Source organism: Stegastes partitus, unplaced genomic scaffold, assembly GCF_000690725.1.
Source record: "Stegastes partitus isolate 25-593 unplaced genomic scaffold, Stegastes_partitus-1.0.2 Scaffold7, whole genome shotgun sequence".
NCBI classification, from domain to species: Eukaryota; Metazoa; Chordata; class Actinopteri; family Pomacentridae; genus Stegastes; species Stegastes partitus.
In genome coordinates, this window is record NW_007577738.1 from 760,504 (window position 1) to 784,440 (window position 23,937).

General features: G+C 41.2%; 1 protein-coding gene across 3 annotated transcripts in view; it reads left to right on the plus strand.

Annotated features, from left to right (window-relative positions):
- Window positions 1-17,472, plus strand: part of dachd (dachshund d) — a 91,768-nt gene extending 74,296 nt beyond the window's left edge. For all 3 annotated transcript variants that reach the window (XM_008282088.1, XM_008282095.1, XM_008282102.1), the window contains exons 7-11: window positions 6,872-7,017; window positions 8,889-9,036; window positions 9,729-9,872; window positions 11,035-11,103; window positions 15,151-17,472. In XM_008282088.1, coding sequence (XP_008280310.1) covers window positions 6,872-7,017; window positions 8,889-9,036; window positions 9,729-9,872; window positions 11,035-11,103; window positions 15,151-15,188 — 545 coding nt within the window. In that variant the 3' untranslated portion in view covers window positions 15,189-17,472. The remainder of the gene's footprint in view (window positions 1-6,871; window positions 7,018-8,888; window positions 9,037-9,728; window positions 9,873-11,034; window positions 11,104-15,150) is intronic.
- The last annotated feature ends 6,465 nt before the right edge of the window (window positions 17,473-23,937 follow it).

The following is a 23,937-nucleotide window of genomic DNA, read 5'->3' on the forward strand; positions in this document are numbered from 1 at the left end:
CTCCCTCTCTGCTCTCTATTCTGCTTTTTGAAAGCCTTTCTCTGAGTATTCCAGTCACCTTGACTTTGCAGCTGCAGCCTTATAGTCTGTTGCTTATCCTGCCTAACCCCAGCCTGTCAATTAGGTCTTTAAAAATTAATCTCTTTAACTGGAAATACCATGCCAGCTTTCTTCCGTCTGTAAATGAAGTGTTATTAATTCACACAGCGCAAAGCCAGAGTTATGAATAATGTTATCAAAACAGATTTCCACACGTTTAACACGTCGCTCGCATTAAAACCCCTTAAGTATTTTTATAACTGTGAAAACAGGACTACTAATGGATTTGCATCAGTTTTTGAGCTTCTACACCAGGCAGCCACGGAGCAAGTGCTCCTAAGCCAGGCTTTTTAAAGTTTACATTTCCCATTTCCTCTTTTGTTCTTTCATCTTCATTTAAAAGCAGCTCAGTATATCCAGTCTGGATTAGCGCCAGCCATCGTCGACACTCGCTCAACAGCAACAGAACGGCAGAGCCTCTCCCTGTAGGATTGCAATGCCAGGCAATGACACCAATGTGTCTCCCTGTCCCTCCTCCCAAACCAAGCGAAAGCTCTGATCTAGCAGCAGGCTATCTGGCCAACCACACCAAGCTAATACTTGTTCTATTAAAACCTGGTGATTATGGGGGATTTCCTCTCTGTTTGTTTGTTTGAATGCTTAATTATCAATATGTAATTGGCATGTGTATTGTGATGTTGGGTGCATATTCGGTGGCATATTTTTGCTGGAATGCACATTGCTATCGGGTAGGAACAGGACTCCCCAGTCACTGTCTAAGTTAAGCTGCACGAGAAGTTGCTCTAATGAATTAATAAATGCTAAACAAAGGGGAACTAAACAAAGAGTGAGAAATAAATGGCTTGATGATTAGTGGGTCAGAAAGATTAGTGGGGTATACAGTACAAATGATCCCCTTCTGAAATAGGAATGATTCAGGCAAAATACCCAATCAATAGTTGAGGCCAATTTAATCTCTGGGATTCTTCTGTCAATAAATGGACCTGGACAACAGAGGTCAATATGCAAAGACAATCTAAACACCTTCAAAGTGCTTTGCAATAATGTCCTTCTCTGAGTATTATCTTCTCGACTGTTTGGGCTGATAGTCGATAGGTGAATTACAGAAACCTATTCGAGCCTGCCTGTCTGCCATTTGGCTTGTTTTGCTCCTCCACACTGGGCCTTTTCCTGACTTGAAACTAAGGTCACGGATTTAGTACTGTGATCTCTAACCTTCGCCACCTTGCTCCTTTTTCTGCCGCGACCGTTCTAACTGTGATCGTCTCTCTACAAAATGCCATTTTGTCTCCACTACTGTTCTCTTTAAGAGCTCATTTGAAGGTGTGCGCTGGCAGAAACAAAAGTCCTGTATGCTTTTATGCAGTCATCACAGTCAGCCAAGCCTGTAATCCTCAGAGGTCCGATAATGACATAGCCCCTGCATTTATTACATGGAGGAGAGGAGAGAGGGAAAACGCTGACTTTGAACAAATGAACACTCTGACCTTTATGCAATAAATATGACATGGGCCGCATAAAAAGACAAGATATCTTCCTCCTGAATGGAAGTCAACACGGATTGTGCTCCCTTGCCTCTTGCTCTCTCTGTTTCCATTTCTCTTTCTCTCTCTCTCTTTCTCTGCTGCTGTTTTTTTCTCTCTCTCTCTTTCTTTTTCCAAGTTAAATAGATGGTAAAAATCTGTCTTGTTTTTATTTGCATCATAATATTGTAATCTATGCAAAAATACAATTTTCTCTGCTGTGCAAGTGTTATACATGATGTACACTGCAGACAAGTGTGGACAATTATCTGTCAGTATTCTAATCTTCACGCATAATTTTTTTTAGATTTAATCATTAGCAGGCGTCAGCAATGAAAGCATTAATAAATATTTTTTTTATCCGTGCTAGAAGCTGACATTTGGAACAGAAAGAATCAACTTTACACGGTGCCTTTTGTAATCTCAGTGTGATCCCAATTGAGGTTTGCGATTGTCTTCTTTTGTCACCTCAGACCGCCTCACTGACAGTAAAGGATTTATGGTTATTTCCTCCATGCAGCCTGTCCATCTGTGGCTCTATCTTCATATGGCCTTGAGAATACGATTCAATTTATTAAGGCAAAGCAATGGACTCATTACTTTAAAAAGGTGGCAAGAGAGAGAGTGAGAGAGAGGGAGAAGTGACACACTGAATCGGTTATTAATGGAAAGGCACAGCCATAGGGCAGTTGAAATTTAATGATATCCTACAAGAAAATATGAGGGTGTCACTCTCCAAAAAGTCATGCTAAATGTCAACATTTTAAGGTCCCGGTGCTAATTTTATGCCTGTGCACAGTAATGTTTTGGAGAGCATTTAGGAAACACGGCCCAGTGGCCAGCCTGATTATCCCACTCACCTTCTCTCCTCTCTCCAAATGGGTTTGTGCAGCAAGCGATTTCATCTCTAAGTGAAGGGAACATTAGGGAGGGGAGAAAGAGAGAGCGATAGAGGAAAACACGCGGTTTGATTTTCATGCTGTGATAAGAGAGTGGGAGCCAAATGTTACCTGTTAATCTAGCCCAAACCGACCGGGGCTCTTGACTTTGTCCCCCAGCAGGGATGGGGCAAACACTCATTTTCCTCTCTCCGTGATGAAAAGGAAATTAGCTTAAATGTGATGAGGGCACATTAGTGTGTGTGCTGTGCATGTGTGTAATGAATGTGTATGTGTTTGGGAGGTTTTTGTTTGCATACATCTGAGTGCGTGAGTGTTTTCTGTTTCTTCACAGTGTATACAGTACATTACACACACATATGCACAGCATATGCAAGTGATAATCATTCCAGAGGTATTTGTCTTGTATGGATCATCGCACTCTTTTTCTCAGCATAGGTCCTGCAGGTTCTTGGTTACTTTAGGAAAAAGTGTGCCAGCGAGTCAATCTAAGCCTCTGGATGTTGGGTTATAAACTGTCATGTGCAAAGTTTATTTGGTGAATAAATACATTTCAACAGTTTACAGATCACAGTTTAAGAAGAGATGCAAAAATATATCTGGTAATCACTGTTTGATATGTTGTACTACTTGTTTAAAACTATCATACAGTTAAAGCAGATTTTTTTTTCTGCCTGAAAGACCCTTCAAAGTGCAGACATCATTTGCAAGATCAGCTAGGCTCATGTTTTTTTCAAGTGCTCAAATTGCATGCAACTACTTTTTTTTTTTTTTGCCCAGCTCTGCATCACTGCATTTGTACCAGAAGACAGATATTTCCCTTGACAAGATTTTCCAAATCTAGTGCTTTAAGTGCAGGTGGAATAATGCTGTGTTAGCTGCTAATGGCTGTCCGAGAGGTCATAACTACTCCATTTGAAGGAGGCTGGTTTTCGCTGCAGCCCTGGCAGGTCAAATCAAATGTAATTGTGCAGTGAAAAGCGGTGCCTTGCTTTGTGTTGGCTGTGCTGACAACATCCAGGTTTAGCATTCAGTTCTCCTGCTGGGAGGAACACAGGTTTGCAAGGACAAAGGCTTCACCTGTCAATATATCACACTGACTGGCCAGCCAAATGTACCTCTGCTCTGCCTCTCTTTCCCTCTCTCTGCTATCTCTCTTCCTCTCTGTCACTCTTTCACTCGCCGCACACCCATTCTATTCCAGCCCCTCTACCTCGGAATATACCTCAACTATCTATCCATCCGTCTTCTGTCTTCAACCATCTATCTCTCATTCCTGGCATCCTTCTTGTCCTCTTTCTCGCTCCTTCTTTTTTTGTGTGCGTCTTTCTGTATCTTCCTCTCCTCCAGCTCGCGCTGCCTTCGTGTGAGTACTCAGCTGAAATGTCCTGAGGGACCCAGTTTCAAACACAGGAACCAGAAACATATGGCACATTTTCAACTCCCAAGGTCAATTACAGCTATTTATCCAGAGATTGCAGCTAAATTTCCCAAGGTTTCTTCTAGATTTACCACAGATTGCAATGTGTGTCTGTCACATTTTAAATCAGGCCAGTTTCCTCTGCTTCTCTCCACTCCCTGTGACTTTCCATCAAATATTTCAAAGGCTTTCAAGTGGGTTTTAGACATGTTTTATCTCTGGTTATCATGTGCCCCATCTTTTTTGCCTCAGCTTTGCTAGGTCCAAGTGCCGCTTGCAACACAAATCTAATAACATGTAAATTGGAGATAAGCCCAGATCCCTCCAAGTGATATTTTTTACATTCATAGTTTGTCAAGTCAATTCCTGGGCCCCTGTTTTAGCAGCACAACACATGAGGAGTGAGAAAATTAACTGGATAGGTGATTCATCATTGCTAGCACACTGTCAAGGACTCCCTCTGCAGCTATTGAGAGCAGGGTGGAGGAGGAGGTTGGAGAGAGGAGGGGCGGCGTTGTTTTAAATTATGGCATTTCATTCAGAATGCATTGTATTTACAGCGTCCCATTTTTATTTGTGGCTCCTATTATCCACCGAAACAGTTGTGCATGAAATGTTATTTGTGACAGGGGTGACCTGCGAGTGTTTTTCCACACAGTATTTCATAGCCGGGGCCTTAACTGTACCTTTACCGTACGGTAAGCACAAGAGGCTGTCACAGCTGCTGTTGGCAGCCTTGCTAGTGTAGAAATATCACCTGGAAACAGAGTACTCCATTCCACCGGCCCCCATCACTCCAACGCCTGTCACTGTAATTAAGTTGAAGTCAATGATTCTGGAGCGATGGTGAGAAATAAACATGCAAACACATGCCAGCATTTGCAGCCAGGCACAGAGAAAAAGAGGGGGGGAGCTTGGAGGGAGGGGGGCAATAACATTAGAAGCACAGAAATCACAGATCTAGATCGTGCTCCACTGGAATTTACATTTGAGTTTCATTAAGCCGCTTTTGATTATATTGATTAAATTAGTCACTTATTAGCTTCCCGTTTCTTTTTTTTTTTTCTTTTTTTCTGAAAATGCCTGTATTTATGCACAGCTCCTGGTGGAAATGTTATCTGACAAGAGGTGCTGTACGGTAGTTTGAGTCTGTCGAACAAAACACGCTGTTTGCTTTTCCCAGAGCATGACAGGTTGTTTCCCCTGCAACAAAGCCATCAAATATTCTCTGTGATCCAACATTGTGTTGGAGGGGAGGCCTGCTGAGTGGGAAGCCGGAGTTTGTTAAAGCAATGATTTATGATTAATGCCAACACTAAATAAGGGACAAAGTGCCTACAGTACAAATCAATTACAAAGCTACAACGGCAGACCTTTCCCCGAGGTCTACTAACGTCTCTAGTTGTTATGGTGATTTTATTGGAGGTGGGTGATGCATGCATATAATGCATGCAATACATCTATATCAACCTGAGCTGGAGCCAACTGTAATGCTTTTGATCTTTGATTAGTTATTTTATTGAGATAAAATGGGACTTTCATGTTATGCCACTGTATAAAGAGAGTGCATTTTATATCTCCACCCAAACGCCCACCTCAAAATGCAGACAGGACTGCACCAAACAAAATAAATTACCACAGGAGTGGCTTCTTAAAAGTAGGCAATTCATTATTTTTATGAAGTCAAATTATAAACAAATTTTAATCCATTAGGCAACCATCCATTCTAATTAATCAACAGGAGTGAACTCCATCTGAAAAAGGAGAAAGGTTGTTTACTCTCTCCACGGACCAGCGGTGCATATTTCACCATCTTCCCCACTCAGAAAAAGAAAAAAAGAAAAAAAAAAAACGTTCTCCAAATTACAAACCTAAACTGTGAATCCTAACACTCGACTTTTGGCGCCGAGATGTTTCCAGGGCATTTGCAGATGCTTGAAATAATCTCCAATGTTTTTGCTCAATCTGCTCTGAGGATGGGTGAAATAAATACTTTAAACTAATTAATGTAAGACCAGCTGTTCCCAGCACTTGGCTGGCGTTGGTGAATATTGATGGGAGGGAGAGGCAGGGCTGTTCAGCTCCACTCGCTGTTTGTACAAGATTCAGCCTGCCACATAAACAGATATGAATACTGGATGAGAGCAGAGAGGTGCTGTGCACAACACAGCCAGGGTTCCACATTACAAATAAAACTTTTCCCCCTTACATTAAATTAACAATCAAACAGCTGATGGTGCAGACTTCCTGCCGAGACCTTTTTACACTGGGTGTGTTTAATAAACTGTCTCCCTGCAAGATGGTAGCACTTACAAATTCTTGGCTTGAGAAAAGGCTCGTCGGACAAAAACATGTGTCAGATCTGATGGGGCAACAAACAGCAGTGTGTGACATACTGTTTTAGTTTGACCAGGCTGTATGTGTGTCTGCTGGTTTTTGCCTCCTGCTTTCCCCTCCCTCCCTCTTTCACTCCTCTTTCCCTCCTCTGAGGCCTGGTGGAGAGGCTGGACAGCAGATGGCAGGGCCCTACCCTTCTGCCGGTGATGAATGGAGGATGATGTCATCTTAGGTTTGACAGGCACCCGTGCGTGCGTACACAAAGGAAGCCCGAGCCTCTGGGGTCGAACTGCCGGCCTGCTTCTGATTTTGGAGTCCGCATGACATCTCTTAAATGGGGGAAGCTGGATTTATGTCTTGGTTGATATTGTTTAACCCCGCACTCAGGCCTTGAAGAGAAACAATACGAAGGAATCTCTAAGGGCCCAGTCAGTCCACTATATTTCTTAAAGCATGGGGGGAGCTGGGATTGGCTGCTGGAGATCAATACAGATCCAGTCATTGCTACTGGTCAGCTCCAGTTAGGGTCAATATGTGTCAGTGTGGCCAGAAACTACTCACATGTGCCAGCACTTATCTTGTTTTCGAGACCTTTTAATCAGTTATTAATCAGTTTTTATTTTTCTTTGCAGAGGACAACCCAATGTGCACCCCAACAGCAAGAGATAGCTACGAGCGGTTGTCATTGGCTGGACAGGGTCTGCCTCCTGGTTTCCCATCCCCATTTCTCTTCCCAGACGGCTTGTCATCAATAGAGACCCTCCTCACCAACATACAGGTATAGTTGAGGCCTCACGAAACGCATGTTTACAGTTTGCATTGTGAAACAGCACAACTTTAACCTCATGTAGCCAGGCCTCTATCTCAAAGAAGTCTGGAAAAATCCACACATATTACATGTTTAAAGCTGTTAATTGGAATGTCTGTACTAGTCGTTGTAGTTGCCACACCAGCAGCATAGGTATGGTAGAGCTGGAAAAGCTCACATGGGCCATTTTGAAATCCACCAACAGTCTTATTTCTGTCGTAAAAATACGCTACAGAGCTGAAATTTCTTGCCAAAAAGTAAACCAAGCAGATGTTTTTGTAGCTACTTGATCGCTTTGTTTCACGACTTCCAAGAATGAAATCTTGCAAACGTATAAAGGCATCTGACAATTTATACAATAATAGTTTAGGTTTTCACTGTTTAATTATGTACGTCAATGTCTTGATTGAGAATTAGTGTAAGAGCTCGTTTTTCCTCCATCGACAGCCTCCTTCCACTTTACATAACGTGCATGCAAGGACCTCCGATACACTTACTCTGTAAATCTGCATACCTTAACAGCATCCATCTACTCTGAGTGCTATTTAGGCTTCAGCTCAAACACCCTCAGTCAGAAAGATAAATGTATTTGCCTTCTGTCTGAGTGTAATGATGTGTGTACACTGCTGCCCTTCTCATTGCACTTGTACCATTGGCATCAGAGTCCTGTTTCTCCTTTGGCTCCGCGTGGTAATTAGAAAGCCACAAGTAAACTCGTCGCAAGCTCCCAACAGTCCTCTAAGTCATCTTTGATAATGATCTTCGCATTGAATATTTATATACAAATCAACAAAATGAAACCAAGCAGAAAATTAAGATAAAGCAACTTAGAATAAATTGGGGTTAGAAGAATCAACAATTAGTATGCTATAGCCCAGTGCATTTGATATAATTGCATGTGGATGGGGAATAATTGTGATGAAAACGGCCGGAGTGCTGCGCAGCTTCCACGTGAGAACCACCAGTATCTTTCAAGTCAGGACTGTCAGGAGTATATTTGAAATGGCAGTAACGTAATTGATACATGATGAGATACTTGTCATTCGCATTATTCATTCCTGCTGTGCTGCGAGGAGCTTAAAATGTGATAGATACCGTGTATTCGTAGCGCTTCAGTTACTATTGTCAGAGTTAAACTGGAGGTTAGAAGAAAAGTTGAAATGCATAAATCTTGGTTTTTGAAACGGAGAGAAAAGAAGCTGACATCGCTAATATCTAAATCTTTTACCCTCAACTCGACAGACTGGTGCTTTGACCGCAGGTACTTCATCTCGAGCTTTAATGTGGTGTTTCTTTCTTTCATTCTCTCCTAATCAAGCAAACTTCTCTTTCCTTTGTTGTTCGCTTCCAACAGCTCCAACAGGTGTAGTCTGTCAACACTTGTATTTCACAACTTTGACCAAAAGGGGTCAGACGTACCCAGCACTCTCACATCAGCCGCCTTTATTTAAAAGGAAATTATCATTACAAAAGGCTCTGGTAGATTTGTGTTTCGTGTCACTAGATCTCGTGGAAGCTGTGGAGCAAGAAGGTTGCGCTGAAAAGATAATGACATCTTCACAGATAAAAGGACCGAATCTGACTGAAAGGAATCATGTAGCAGCTTTTGGCCCTGTGTTCTGCTTTTGCTACTGTGGGCAGTACAAAGAACTGCTGTGACATACTTTCAGTGTGGTTTGCTGTCACTTCATCTTGAAGTGCTTAAATAGCCCACATCACTCTCTTCTTTCCCCCCCTGCTACCCGCTTTCCCTTTTGCTGTACATCTTGGTGTGTGTGTGTGTGTGTGTGTATATATATATTTATATATTCACGTGCATGCATGCGCGTGCGTGTGTGCAGGGCCTGCTCAAAGTGGCAATTGACAATGCGCGGGCTCAGGAGAAGCAGGTGCAGCTGGAGAAGACGGAGCTGAAGATGGAGCTGTTCAGAGAGAGGGAGCTCAGGGAGACTCTGGAGAAGCAGCTCGCCATGGAGCAGAAGAACAGAGGTACTGCCTGAAGACTACCTGGCACTGAATCCTCCCTATCAACCCTGTGTGTGTGTGTGTCTGTGTGTGTGTGTGTGTGTCTGTGTGTGTGTGTGTGTGCAAGCGTGCGCTCCCACAACCGTGTACTCGATCATGTAGATGTGATGTCTCCATGTATATATAATGTTTCTGATTGCAACACACACAAGCCTCGGCGAGCGTCTTTTAGTTGGACACGAAGCGATAGCGTAGCTCCGGTTTTCCCGCTCTTCCGTCAGTTAACGTAATTGGAAATACACATTCAATACAAATTCACTCTCGGCCTCATGTAAAATGCATCAGAGTCATATGCTAACTGTATCGTTTATGTTTAATGAGAGAAATTCATGAAAAATATCCCAATAAATTTTTCAATTAGCTTTAATTCCCTCTAGCAGTTTGCTAAGTCACAGTCAGTATTTGCTCAGATTTCTTTCTTTTTTCTTTTTATTGAAGAAGATCTTTATATATTATAAAATATTTAGCTTTAATTGATTTCCCTTTTTCTATAATAGCATGCTTGATTTAGAAAAATGGTTATTATCTTTTCCTGCTAGAATATAGCAAGAATCAGATTTCAGTTTAAAAATAAGGCGCCGCTAATTTGCCCCAGAGCTCATTTATTGTCGCTGTGCGCTTTTCTTTTTTTTCTTTTTTTCTCTCACTCATCTTAGCAATCATTCAGAAGCGTCTGAAGAAGGAGAAAAAGGCCAAGAGGAAACTCCAAGAAGCTCTGGAGTACGAATCCAAAAGGAGAGAGCAGGCTGAGCAGACTCTGAAGCAGCCTTCGCCCTCCGACAGCATGCGTTCACTCAACGGTCAGAAACGCCACAGTGAGGCTCTGCTACTGTACATAACAGCATAACAGCATCACGTAGTGTGGATTCTAGTGGGACGGATGAGGAGAGGAAATCAAATGTTTGACTTTTTTTAAACTAACATTCATTTTACAAACACTGGTAATTAATAGATGATTGATGATTTAGTAGTGGTAATTTCAAAAATGCTGTTTTGCTCAAATTGTGCACATCTCGTTTCCCCAGTATCTAAAAGCAGATTTGCTTTCTATTCTCATTACATCCTGTGAATTTTGTTACTTGTGCTACAACTTTTAATTATTTTGGCTATCATTTAATCTGCTGATTATGCTCTTGATTAACTGATTCATCATTTAATTCATTAATCATGTTTTTCTGTCTAATGTATCCAAGGTGACATCTTCAAAATGCTGAAAAACTGTTCAAAACCCAAATATTTTCTCTTGACAGTGTTTCACTTTTAACATGCTGCAACCAGAGAGTGACTGGGCATGTTTGCTTTATCGATTATCAAAATATCTGCCAATTAATTTATTTTAACCTCCATCTACTAATTGATAATGTGCAGAGAGTGCTTCAGTAAATCACTGAAATGTCCCAGATGTGGGCAAGTAAGACATATACACAACATGTTCTGATACAGGTAGAAGGAAAAACACATTCCCTAAATACAGTTATTGATCACTGTGTTTAGTTTTTATGTGCAAGCTGTGCTTTTATAATTCAAAGAAATTTTCACTTTACCACATCAGTCAGTAATGCAGAGCTGTTTCATGCACACGCTCAGCCACATCAAATCTGTGTTTTTATTGATTCTTTCATCATCAGTTCATTGGTCTGCCACCAGCAGCACGCAGTGTGGAGTTATTAGATCAATTACAAAATCACAATATGACAATTCATATTTAGTGCAGACGCTTTAATGCGTTTTAGTACTTTTTTCCTGGTTTTATTTAGGCCAACTGCTGCAAAGTGTTAAATCAAGGCTTTGGTAATCACACAGAGAAACACAGTTCATCCAGCGCACACACTCAGTCGCATGCGGCGGAGATATAGCTTGAAGGCTCAGTCTCTTGTTTTGAATGAACGATGCTGTGAAGCTGGCATTGTGATAGGTGGATGTCAGGGATGTTTAACGGCGGTGATCCCTCTCTTCTTTCAGACTCTCTGACCCCTGAGATGGAGAGTGACCGCAGCAGTGGAAGAACAGATGCTGAAAGGACAATACAAGGTACAGGGGCTCAGATGAGACAATAAATCTCTCTCTCTTTCTCTGGCTCTCACTTTTGCTCTCTTTCTCTCTGCCTCCCCCTCCTCTCCTCTCTTTCTCTCTCTCTCTCTCTCTCTCTCTCTCACTCACACACACACACACACACACACACACACACACACACACACACACACCGCTTCAGTTTATGAACATTAGTGTTTCTGTGCCTGCTGTTCAGACATACAGCTCACCATCTGGGCCACAGCACTAGGTCAAGATCATTGGTTTTCTGTAGAAATAATATTGTTCTTTTACTTGACTTTTAGTGGTTGTAACGCTTTTAGGAAACAGACTAAACCTGCCCACTTACACGGTAGGCAAAAACAGTGAAATAACCAAAGCTGGAAGGTCGCGGAGAAAAACAGCACAAAAAAAAAAGAAGTCATTTATTTACAACTCAGGAAGCATTAATGAGTCATAAAACCACAAAAAGCAGTGGAATCCCTCCTTTGATAGTAATAAACGGGCAAATCAATCCATTTTATGAATAAGCCTTGTACATTTTTAATGGTTTGTTTGTTTGTTAGCCTTGGGGGTGCAGTATGTGTTTGGGGAAGGGCGCTCCAGTGATAACCTCTGTAGACTGTCTGCTATCTGTGTTTACCCAGATACAAGACACCTTGCAGAGGTTGAATATCCTCATTATTACTCGAACGTCTTGCTTTAATACGCCTCAGCTGCGTCTGCTCAGAACCGCCCTTATCAGTGGGAGAGGTCCCAATTTATCCGGGAAAAAATGCTGCATGTAATTTGCTGTGAAAAGTGGGAAATATTCATCTTTGTATGTGAGAATAAGTTAGGGGGCCCTTTAACTCTTTAATGCTTGATTAGTCTACTTGAACTGATATTTTATGAAAGGGCAAAAATAAGTAAAACGTACTAAGAGAAATGATGACTCCTCCTTAATTAAATGTCATTCAGTCACTGCAGGGATCTGAAACAGTTTGATGTCCAAAAAAAGGAAATCCATATGTCATCATTTAAATACAAAGATAACTACCAGATACAGTGTAATTATAGCCCCCTATTTCATACCAAATTAGTATATTTAGCCACTTCAATTTCTAATATTTTACACTTTTATCAAGAGCTGGCTCTTTGTACTGTAATTGTGTCAAATTAAATGCGTTAAAGCTTTAAATGCTAGCAGCCACTGTCCTACTTGAACGTACAGTTGAGGTCGAAACGAAGCAGAATTATTCTATACTCTGTGTTCTCAGTGTTTCTGTTTCTTTAATCTAATCCCTGTTTGAAACAGTGCGACGCGACCGCGGAGCATATAATTTTTTGCAGTCTCTCAATCACTCTGATCATTGCCTTGAAGAGTGGAATGAAGGCGGAAACTGAATAACAGGCTGCACTTTGTGTTTTGTTCAATTAGAGAAGCATTTGTCTGCCACCCATGTCTCCTCTACTCTACTCTGCAAGCCTCGCTGTATAATTAACCTCAAATGGCAAAAAATGATGTTGATAAATTACACAAGCAGAAGGGGAAAAAACAAGCCTATCACTCGCATGAAAGCCGAGAGAAATGTGTGGGTATATTCTCAACTCCAAAGTCAGGGAGGCGAATGGAGAGAGAGAAAGAGAGAGAGAGGGAAAAAAATAATGAGGGCATAATTTTAGAGAACTAATTATTTCTATTTGTCTTTTGTCACACTTCTCTAATTCTGCGATATTAACACAGTCTGTGTTTATTAATTGCTTTTACAGTGTTTTGAATCGGGTCCAAGAGGGAACGTGGCTCTTTTCACAGGCAGGCAAGCTACTGGGACTGTACCTCGCCAGTACTGCCTGGCAACGGTGCACATGCGAATATCTTCCCCCAGTATCTTCTCTGGTTCCCTGCCGCTTCCCACTCGATGTGTTCGGCAAGTTTACACGACCCTGTGCACAGAGATAAAGTTCTTTGTTGCAAGATTAAACATCAAAACAGTTAAAGTGAAATTAAAATTAAATGAATGAATGTCACTGAAGCAAAAAAGACTGTAATTAATGGATCCCTTAATTGTCTTCATAAAATATTTGCATGGGCATAATTTGCATAATTTACATGTATTAATTAATCTTTCAAAGGAATTTTATGCTGAGAGAAGCCAAAAATTCCCTTTGTTTTATTTAGCATCTAATGAAATATTTATTCTCTTTAATGAACTTTTCATCTTGATTTGAATATAAAAATACTAAAGTTTTAACATATTTTAATGAGACGCTCTTTCATAAAACAACGTGTCGTCACCGGCTTTTTTTCCTGCTCGTGTATGTAAAAGCAGATGTTTCAACATTTGCGCTAATATTGCGCACTGATTTGAAAAACGATTCGATTTGCTTATCAAAGCCCCGCTCGCTCGCTCGTTCCAACTTTCCCTGATAATTTCATCTGTTCGAAGTGAAACGTTGCAATATTTAACATCCGTCTCGAACAATTTATTAATTGTCACCATCCATCAAGTGATCAAATTGCCTTTGTTTTCATTAACACCCCTATAAATTGCTCCAACTGTGAGGCTGGCCAGGCAGACTAGACAGACTGCGAGGTGATGTTTCATCTGCTGTTGTTGCGAGAGAGAGAGAGAGAGAGAGAGAGAGAGAGAGGCGTGTGTGTGTGTGTCTGTCTGTGTGTGTGTGTGTGTGTGTGCGTCAGGTTGTGTATCCCGGGCCCACACTCTTAGCATTTTTCCGGCCCCTTCTTTGGCTTTCTGTTCTTCATACCGGTGCATTCATGCTGTAATGACTTTTACACAGAACTCGGTGGTTGTTGCTTGAATAGAGGCAGCCAGAGTGCAATGCCTTTGAGACCCACGGCAGCGCTGGGTAATTAGCCCGTGTGTTTGTACACACCCCTCCCCCACAGACACACACACAAGCTTTTGTTGTCGCCACTCTCTGTGCACAATACATAAAACACAATTAGAAATTGAGCAAAAAAAAAACCTGTAAAAATTCTGTGATTTTGAAAAAAGAATAAAAAAATCCCTCCTTTTAATTATAGAAAATAACCTGATGCTTCGACGTCTCCCTGCAGAGACAAATGCTCTCCAAGACATTGCATCCAGGTGTATTCTCCATGACTCTGTAGCATACAGCCAAAGCGACGTCTCTGCTCTCCTGCACAGCTTGTGTCATGTCCAACAACTTGCGCTGCTAAATGTCTTTGTGTGCGTTTCCTCTTTAACATTGAATTATTTAGGCTCACTGCCATAGAGAGGTGCGCTTCTTTAAAGGCATTACTGTAGCGTTCTCCGGCGGAGAAAATGTGAAGGTAATAAACGTCAAACACGCTCCTGAGCTGTGCCTAACAGATGCTTTTACCAGCTCAGCGTCGGAGCAGCGCTGCTCGCTCAGGCGAACACTCAGACAAGAGTGTTCGCTTGAAATGGACAAAGCTCGTTAGGTTGGAAGGTGTCTGGAGATAACGTAGCAGAGGAATGTCTGCCGTTTTCAATAAACACTATTTCCATGCAGGAAATGTCACTTAGAGAGTTGTGTTACATCACGAGTGCGGTATTATGTTCGAACAAGCATATCAGTGGAGATGTCTTAAACATGTGTGGCGTTCGCTTCTAATGCCTTGAGTGCAGTTATCATAGCTGCTTTTACGTTGTGTGCTTTGTTGGTAATAAAATATGCATGTAACAGCGTAATTGTGTTTGTACATCCTAACTGATGTACTGTATGTGATCTTAAATAGATAGGTGAAGCCACTTTGAGATATTTTTTTTATTATTTTTTTTTCTCCTCTTGACACCACCAATTTTCTGATAGTGGTTGCAAGTAATGAAGTAAATTTCTCTACATGATGTTTAATCATATTTGTCATGGCTGCTAACTTTATCTTATCCCTAAATCAGTTTATAAATTCATAGTAACGGCGTCGAAATCAGAAGACTAGAGGGCAACATTTTCAAAGTTACGTTTCATCAACAATCACATCCTGAACAGTGCATTTGCGTCAGCAGGATGTTAGCTGTTGGCTAATCTTTGGCTCCTGTGTGTCCTCTGTTGCAGATGGAAGACTGTTCCTGAAAACCACAGTGATGTACTGATAAGGCCACGAGGAGCTGGAGGAAATAAAAAAAAATTTCACAAAAAAAAAAAAGAAAGAAAGAAAAGAAAAAAGAAAACCCATGAAGATTCTCAAGAGCCCTTATCCAGGCTGATTTAGTAGAGGAAAGAAGTCAAGCTGCTTGTAGGAGTTCAATGGAAATGCTGTGTTCACCCAAATGCTGGAGGAGGTTGAGTCTGAATGTAGAATAAGAAGTCCTTTTTTCTCCATCACAAGAGGCCAACATGAAATAGTTTGATAAAGCAGGTTTTGACACACCGGGTTGGCCAACGTGAGGGATAAACATATATATTGAGCACAGTAAAAATGTACCCATGGTACATTGTTGGTAATAACTCATAAAATCACAGCACTGAAGATTTTTATACTGTATCTCAGCCAGCGAGAAAGCTTCGAAAAAGAAATTCGACTGAAGTTTTTGTTTTGTATTTCAAATTGAATTTTGGAGAAGCTAAAAAATGACACGTGGAGATGAACCTTGTGACAAAAGAAAAAAAAACAACAAAAAAAATGTGAATCTATCCACGTGTTCATCAAAAGAGAAGACTGATGTTTGATTTCCATGTTTTCTAAATTAGATGATAATACAATCAAGTTTCCTTTTTACCATTGTTGTATATACAAGATCTGATGATAATGATAGGAAAACTCACTCTATCGAACCCGAGTGGATTGATAAGGTATGTGTATATAACGTTAAGAGGTATTGTGTATGCAGTAGAGCTATTAGGCAAACAATACCACCATTTATATAAACCTACAGTTTTGTTTTGTTCTATCTCTGAGCCATCATTCTTTCCTATAGCTGCCATTTTGGTGAGAAAGCATGCAGGCATGTAAATGTTTGTCCTGGAATTATGATATTTAATAAATCCTATATTGTGCTGAACAAATACTAGGTTTGACTCACTCAAGCCCGGATGATTTTGAAAACATAATTAACAAACATTTCACTTTCAAAATGAAGACTTTTGCTGTCGATAGTACTGTAATCTTTGTAACAGAGGTTAATATTTCTTGGAATTTACTGTACATTTTTTTGTCATGAGACACACTCAGAAATCAGCACCTCTAAATGCTTTTTTTAAGAAAAAAAAACAAAAAAAATTATCCGGTCTAATTATTATCACGTGTCAGCTTGAGATACAATCAGTCGACTTTTCGAAAAACTAAATGCCATTTAATTGCATCGCTCAAATCCCTGTTTAACCTACACTAGTATTTTTTTTGTTGTTGTTGTTTTTTAGTGTTTCATGATATCCTGACGAGAGAGAGGAAAAAAAAAACAAAACTCATAAGTTATAATTTTCCTGTTACTTTCCCTAAAGACGTTTTGGTGCTGAAACACCTGTGTATATTCTCTAGACATAAGCTGATGTCAGTCCTTTTACTGCAAAAACAGTTTAGACCTTATGTGTTACAATCAGCAGAGGAGGAAGAGGAGGAGGAGTGTCCCATGTTCACAATGTGTTTGTTCTTTTTGTTCTCAATGGAGTGTCTAGGTCTGTTGTCACTGATAACTTATATAGCTTCTCGAATCATCTCTTCATTGTACTTCAAATTCAAATAAAGTTAACATGTTGATGATAAACTATGTGAGTTAACTATGTTGCCCCGAGGAATTCTGCGGTTTGAGGTGGAAAACACGTGACACCGACGTAACATTCCAGATACACTAAACATGTGGATCGTCGCGACCGATCCGATGCAAACGTAGGCGAGTGTTGGAAAGGGGGAGGGAGGCGAGGGAAAGGGGGGCAGCCGCTTTCTTTGCAAGTTCTGAATCATTGTTGTGTTTTTGCTGTATTGGTTTTTGGAAACATTTACAATCAGCCCTCAGTCTTTTAACCCTTTTCTATGTATTATGTATGGCCTAAAATAAAATAATAAAAAAAACAAAAACAAAAAAAAAAAACACACTGCAGGTATACTGTATTGTAGAAAAATGAATGAGCATATTGTTCTTCGCTTTGTATAGAGGTAAAGACAAACAAAAAAAAATGTATGCATAATCAAATGATGAGAATATCTTGTGTACGTTTTCCTTTCTTTCCACTGAGTGCAGATGCGAGTGTGTGTGTGTGTGTGTGTGTGCCCTTGCATGTGTGAGTGTGGGGTTTTTTAAATGCATAGGCTAATCCTAGATAAAATATGTAAATGAGGGTGTGACCAAGCTCACTGTAAATAAATTATTTCATGTGTACTTTAACGTGTATGACACTAATTCACAATATATTACCGCAAAATAAACAACACTCCTTTAACCAGTTGTACATGCTGAAGGGTCGTGCATCATAATATTCACTTTATATGAGCCTTTGAAGGAGACATTAAGATGTTACGAAGCTGCTGTGTTACTGTTTTTTTCCAAACTGCTGTGTGATATTGACACATTTGCTGGCGCCTCCTGCGTTTCTCTTTATGTTTTTAATGATTAGTTGTGCTAACTTTTCCTTGAGTGACACTATTTGTTTTGCTCTCCAGACAATGCTTATCCACGGGGATCACTTCAGAACAACTGTAACAGGTACAGCCCTTAAAATGCATAAAAAAAAAGAAATCTGAAATCGACATTGAGAGACAAATTTCTCTAGTAAGCAATTCTGAGTGAAATGTGTTGACACAGCATGCTCGGCCCATTCCCATTTTGCATGCTTTTTAAAGCATGGCCATAACACAGCCACAGAGATGAATAATTGACTGATTGCTGCATAATTCAATGCTGCATTGTAAAAATTCAAGGCCCTGAAATATTTCAAGCTTTTCTTCTTTTTATTAAAAATGAGGTTAAAGTTTCAATCAACCTTGAAAGAACAATATGACACACAATGGGCAATCAATCATGAAACCGTGCTTCTCGTGGAGTCCGGACTGACTGTCGCAGCTCCGCTCAGAACTTGAGCTCACTGTGGAGTGAAAGAAACTCTGACACCACGTCCACTTTATCCATCTAATGGCTAGATCGCTCCTTCTCTTTTTTTTCTTTTTTGCTGCGGTGAAAGATTCACTCTGCTCACCTCCAGTGAGCTTTTATGCAACACGCGGCCTGTTCGCAGCTATTACTCAGATATTCTGTTTATTTCTCTATCTGATGCCTTTTTTTTCCCTCCCTGCACTGGCATCTGAGGAAAGAGGCCCTGCAGCTACATGTTTCATATCACTGCACATTTTGTAATAAATTCAATTCAGTACAAATATGACCATGAGGCACGAAGACTTTAAATACCAAATGTGCATTATAGATGTGTTGTTGCGTTTTTACTTCACTGTGGTGTGGAGAGCACATCGCTGATTGCATATTCACAGCCGTGTGAGCCGTGTGTTTTATTTACTTGGCTTGACGTGGAGACGTGCTCATGAAGACATCATCCAGATGTGATTATTCCGCATGATCCTGTCTCCTTTTGGTTCGCCTAATGTCACACTGCACAATTTGGTGTTGTTGCCGTGCGCTTGCTTGACCAGCAAACATGTTCATCCTGACAGACGCTTAAAGGATATTTTTTTAAAGTTTCACAAGAAAAGAAATGAAGTTGTATTTGTATTTCAGCATAACTGCATTGTTAACCCCAGCTTTGCTAATTTCTTCCTCGCCATCACGACCAGATGACCATTTAGTGAAAACAGTGACATCTCATGTCTCTTGATAACTCAGTGGTGCCTCGAGTCTGCGGAGAGACATTAGGAAGGTGCAGGCTGATCGTCTGAAAGATAGGACTAATGTCACCTAATCAGATAGACCATTATGTATTAGTGAAACTACAAAACAGTTTTATCTGACAAGGGCCAGGCCACATTACCTAAATTAACATTTTGCAAGCATGAACATGGAAGACCACAGAGGCGCGAGGAGGGCTATAGGACTGCGGCCTGCGCTTAGACATTCGGCAGTAATTATTAATTTATGATTGTCTCTGGTCTTAATGAAAATGAAAGCCAGGAAAGAGAACAGGGAGGGATAATGTGGCGTGAAATTGAGTTTCATTTGTACAGGGGCCACCTTTTAACTCTGCGCTTCTTAGGCGGAAATGGAGCCGAGCGCTTCTTCCCTCTCTCTCTGTCTCTCTCTCTCTCACTCTGGAGAATGTATTTCTTTTTTTTTTTATTATTATTATTATGCTCTTTCTCCTTTCCGTCTTTCAGTCGAAGCTTGTTCATATCCTCTCATCCTTTTGTGATTTTTTTTGGAGGGGGGGGGGCAACACGCCCTTTAACATCTCCATTACTCTCATAAGGCCTTTTCAACATGACACGAGGCTCTTTGATGCCTGATAACTGTGTCAACAAGTTTCTTGAATGGAAATGTCTCCGCACAGCGCTTTCTTTAATGTCAACAAGGCGACGGGGAAAGGTCTCAAACCAGGTTGGCATGAGAGGGGCTTGAATGACACGCAGGCTGATTTACAGCAGATTGTGTGGCGTATAATACCCTGTTGATACAGTACAAGGCAGGCATGTGGAGGGCGACGTGCCAGTTTAAGGCTCACACTGAAGTGATAATAGTTGGAATGATGGAGGTGATGAAGGGTCTTTGCACTAACATATGGGCAAGCATGATGGGGATGGTCAGCGTTTAATAACCACCGAAGAGAGAAGCCATATTTTGTCACTTTTTATAGTTATAGGCAACATGTGCCATGTTAAACCCACAGAAAGCAAACATACAGACATAATTTCACCTTTTGAGTTGTTGCAGAGAATTGTTACATCAACAGCACTGATTTAATGGTTTGTTTCAGACCACCAGACAAAGACAAATCCAACATCTGCTCTCTTTTTGCTCCATTTTTAGTCCCCACCACTTTCAGCCTAGAACAACGCTGTGAAAGTGAACCAAAACAGTAAAGTTTTGCAAACTGGGAATACAAATCTGGGAATTCCAGTTTAGTAGAACTGAGAACTGATTTCACTGCTTTAGACAGACTCTGTGTGGGTTTATTAATAAAAGCAAGTACCAGGATTTATGTGGGCAAATCTGATTATAGCCACCAGAAGCAGATCCTGCCAGTTATACTTAGAAATAAGAAGATTTTGAACTATTTAGTGTGAAAACTTGCGTTCTTTTAATTGCATGTCATCTCAGTAAATATAATTAAAGTGAGTTCAATAATTAAAGTATAAATCCCAACAAAATAACTGTTCTAATATCCGACATTGTTCCTGCAGTGTTCCTGCAGTCGCCTTTGAATCATTTTTAGATTTTTTTTAAACCGCCGCTTTATGTCCTGCTGTATCAATACAATATTAGACTTTGAAACTGCCTCATATCTGAAGTGGCATCTGCAAGCTTTTGCAAAAAATTACTCACAGCCAGCGCATCCAAATCACCAGGGTTGGTTATATTAAGTCAATTACATTTTTACAATTGTGAGCGAGGGATGGTTAATTTAGTTTGACCCAAGAGCCTCCTGACACTCCCCCAGATAGCAGATGGATGAGACGAGTGACCACAGGCGTAAGGGAGTGTGTGTCTGAGTGTGTGTGAGCCCACTGGATTAGTCTTCATTTGGTGCCTCTGTCATAAGGGAGGGAAAGACTGAACACTGTGTGGCGGAGCAAAGAAAACACACTGGGTCAGTGGAACACACACAAACACAAGCACACGCTATTAACCTCCCCCCCAGCTCATCAACTTTATTTTGCAATCTTCCCTCAGAACCATTAGAATACCCTGAAGAAATGACTTTCCAATTAAAGGGGATCTAGAAGAAGGAGTTTTTTTTCTTTTTCTTTTTTTCTTTTTTTTTTTTATCCCCAGCTCCTGGAGTTCTTTATTCCAATAATTTAAATTGGAATTGATTTTTCAATTTACCCACTGACTGTTATGGACACAGAGCGCAGGGCCAAATAGAGCTACGTTCCTAGAATATTTGTCATGACGGAGCACAACATGTAAATCTGCACAGGCCGCCTAAATAGAATCATATATTTCCTCTCGTGAGAACAATCAGACTGGAAAATAAATTCGGGCCTTTGTGTGATTATAGCATGAGGTATTTATGTGGTGTTTTATGGAAAGGTTGCTCCTCTAGCTGGTCTTTTTTTTTTTTTTTCCAGATCAACACATCCAATCACAGAATCAGGTGTGTATTCTTTGCAGTATGTTTAACAGGCACATTAATAGTAAACTTAATGTTTATGGGATGCTCTGCATTAAAAACCAGCCCGTGCTTTACAGTCACACAGCATTTCCCAGCAGCTTCTAGCACAGTAGTCTGTCCCAGACAGCCAGCCCGAGCCTCACGTGTTTAAGTTTGACAAACTATGCCGATGAACTCTGCAACAACAGCAGTTCCAGCTGCGTTCTAATGAGCATTTATTGTGTCTCTACTACAGCGAGCGCTCTGCAGAGGCTGCTTCAAAGCCAACCAGATTCTACTTGAGCTGTTTTACAGATGCGTCTAGAAATCCGAGGCCGTTCTTCTGTGGACGAATGGTTCTGTCTTTTGCTCCTGACAGCTGCGCGGGCTTGTTGTTCGCTCTCTCCTGAGTTGTTTTAATAAAGTTGTGCTGCAGGACTAGTGAGAGAAGATTAATGGACGCACAGGAAGTGTGGCAGTTGTGAGAGGATGCAGGACAGAGCGGGCCAGCAGCCATCTGTTCCCTCTCCTTTACAGCTCTCTTAATGGAGAAGCAAACCAAACAACATGGATCTGAGCCCTGCAGACAGACACACACATGCACATGCACACAGACGCGCACGTGCACACACCTCCAATGCGCACAGCTAAACACAAAACATCACTTTATATGACAGAGATGAGAGCTGGGCTTTTGTCATTGTATTCCCCCTTGTTGGATGTGTGTGTGTGTGTGTACACGTGCTGGTGTGTGTGTGTGTGTGTGTGTGTGTGTGTGTGTGCTTTTTTTTTTCTTTTCTTTTTTTTTTCTTCTTCTACCTTTCAGCGAAATAAAGTTGGGTGTGAGCCACGGCTGTGAGATTTAGATGAAAGACACAGCCTGGATGGAACGTGATTAAGAGATATGTTCTTGAGGCAAAACAGGACTTGGCATTTGCTGAGACAAAACCTAATCAAATTAAAGCAAAACACGGCCATTGTTGTGGAGTGTGTTCTCTGCTTGTGTCACGTTTGAAATGAAACAGTGTAAAATAGATACGGGCTCGTGTCTGCGCAGCGACGAGCGAACACAGTGGTTTTATTCAGATTTACACACAGGCACTGACTAATGATGGTTGTGCCCAATGATGCCTAAAGCACTTTATAGAGCTGTCTGGGTTATAAAAAATGTTTACTATGATGGAGCTGAATGGCTCACTGAAAGAGTATTATTGTTTACAAGTTATTGTTTTAGATTAATTCACTCAGCAGAATTGTTAAATCCTCCGATTCCTTCTTCCGTCAGTGAGCGCTCTCCTTCCTCGAGTCCCCCCACTCTGCACTCACATATTTATTATTAGCCTATAATGAAATCTATAGTCCAACTGTTTCTCATTTTGTTTGTTTTGAATGAACGCAGACCATGTCACGTTAAATGACAACATGCATCGTCTCCCTCTTTCTCCCAGTGAAGACATCTGTACGACATGATGAAGTTTCCTCTCTGAGTATCAATCCTGTAATTGAGCTCAGGGAGAGGAGACGTGATGTGCACACAGAGGAAGTGAAAGGCCTCCCTCTCTTCTTCTTTTTTTTCTTTCCTCCCCTCCTTCTTCCCTCACTCCGTTTCTCCCTCCTTTCTCTCCTCTGCACACACCAGCTGTATCCTCCTTTTATCATCGCACACACAAACTATCCCTCTCTCTTTAGATGTCAGCTGAAATAAGTGCATTTGCATTAGCCGCCATAATATCGCTCGCTGTTCGGGGAGCGCTTGCACCGCGGCCCAGGGCCTCGGCGAGGACGACAGACACCGGTGGAATCTCATAACGGTGTCCCCCTCGCAAGCTTTTCACGACGCTGCGTCCTGAGCACGGCTGCGACGTCTCTATTCATGTCTCTTGTAATGTTGCTTTCTCGTTCTGCTCTTACAATGCGGCGGATCATGAGGAAACTGAAGTGAGACCGGATTAAATATTAACACAACCTGACACAGTCCCCACCGGAGCTACTATTCCACTTCACATGATACAATTAAAAACATTCCCACATGCATTGAGCGGAACACAGTCAAGAACATGCTGCTTTACAGACTTAAAATAAATCTTGCACTGATCTATGGAGAACCTGACAAGGAGGAGGCCAAGGTTTCCATACAGGCACTTAGCTGAGCAGAGAGTTGGAAAAAAAACAGAGAGAGAGAGAGATGAGGGCCTTACATTATTTATATGTGCTAATGGTGGCTGGCTGTGTGTGTGTGTGAATCAGCAATAGAACAATCTGCTAAAATAGACACACAGCTGTAATCAAGGCCATACATTTCCTCTCCTTATCCTGGTCCCTGCTAACTACAGGGTCAATTGGAGTCAGTTTAGTAGCATTTGAAACTCTTGCAGCAGATTATCTCCTTTTAATGGAGACAAAAGACGATGTGGAAGTAGATTGCCAGAGGAAAAGATTACCTCCGAGAGGCTATCCTAAATATGTGAAAGGATACCTCACACGGTTCCTACTGTACATAAGATATCATTGTACGTCCGCGCACAGATAACAACAATAGCTCATGTGCTTAACCTAGTTTTGTCTGCAAAAGGAATCCATTAGTCTCATTGTGCAGCCCTTAAGCTCAGCATCACAGGGGGGAACCCACTGTTGCACCGCTACATCCAC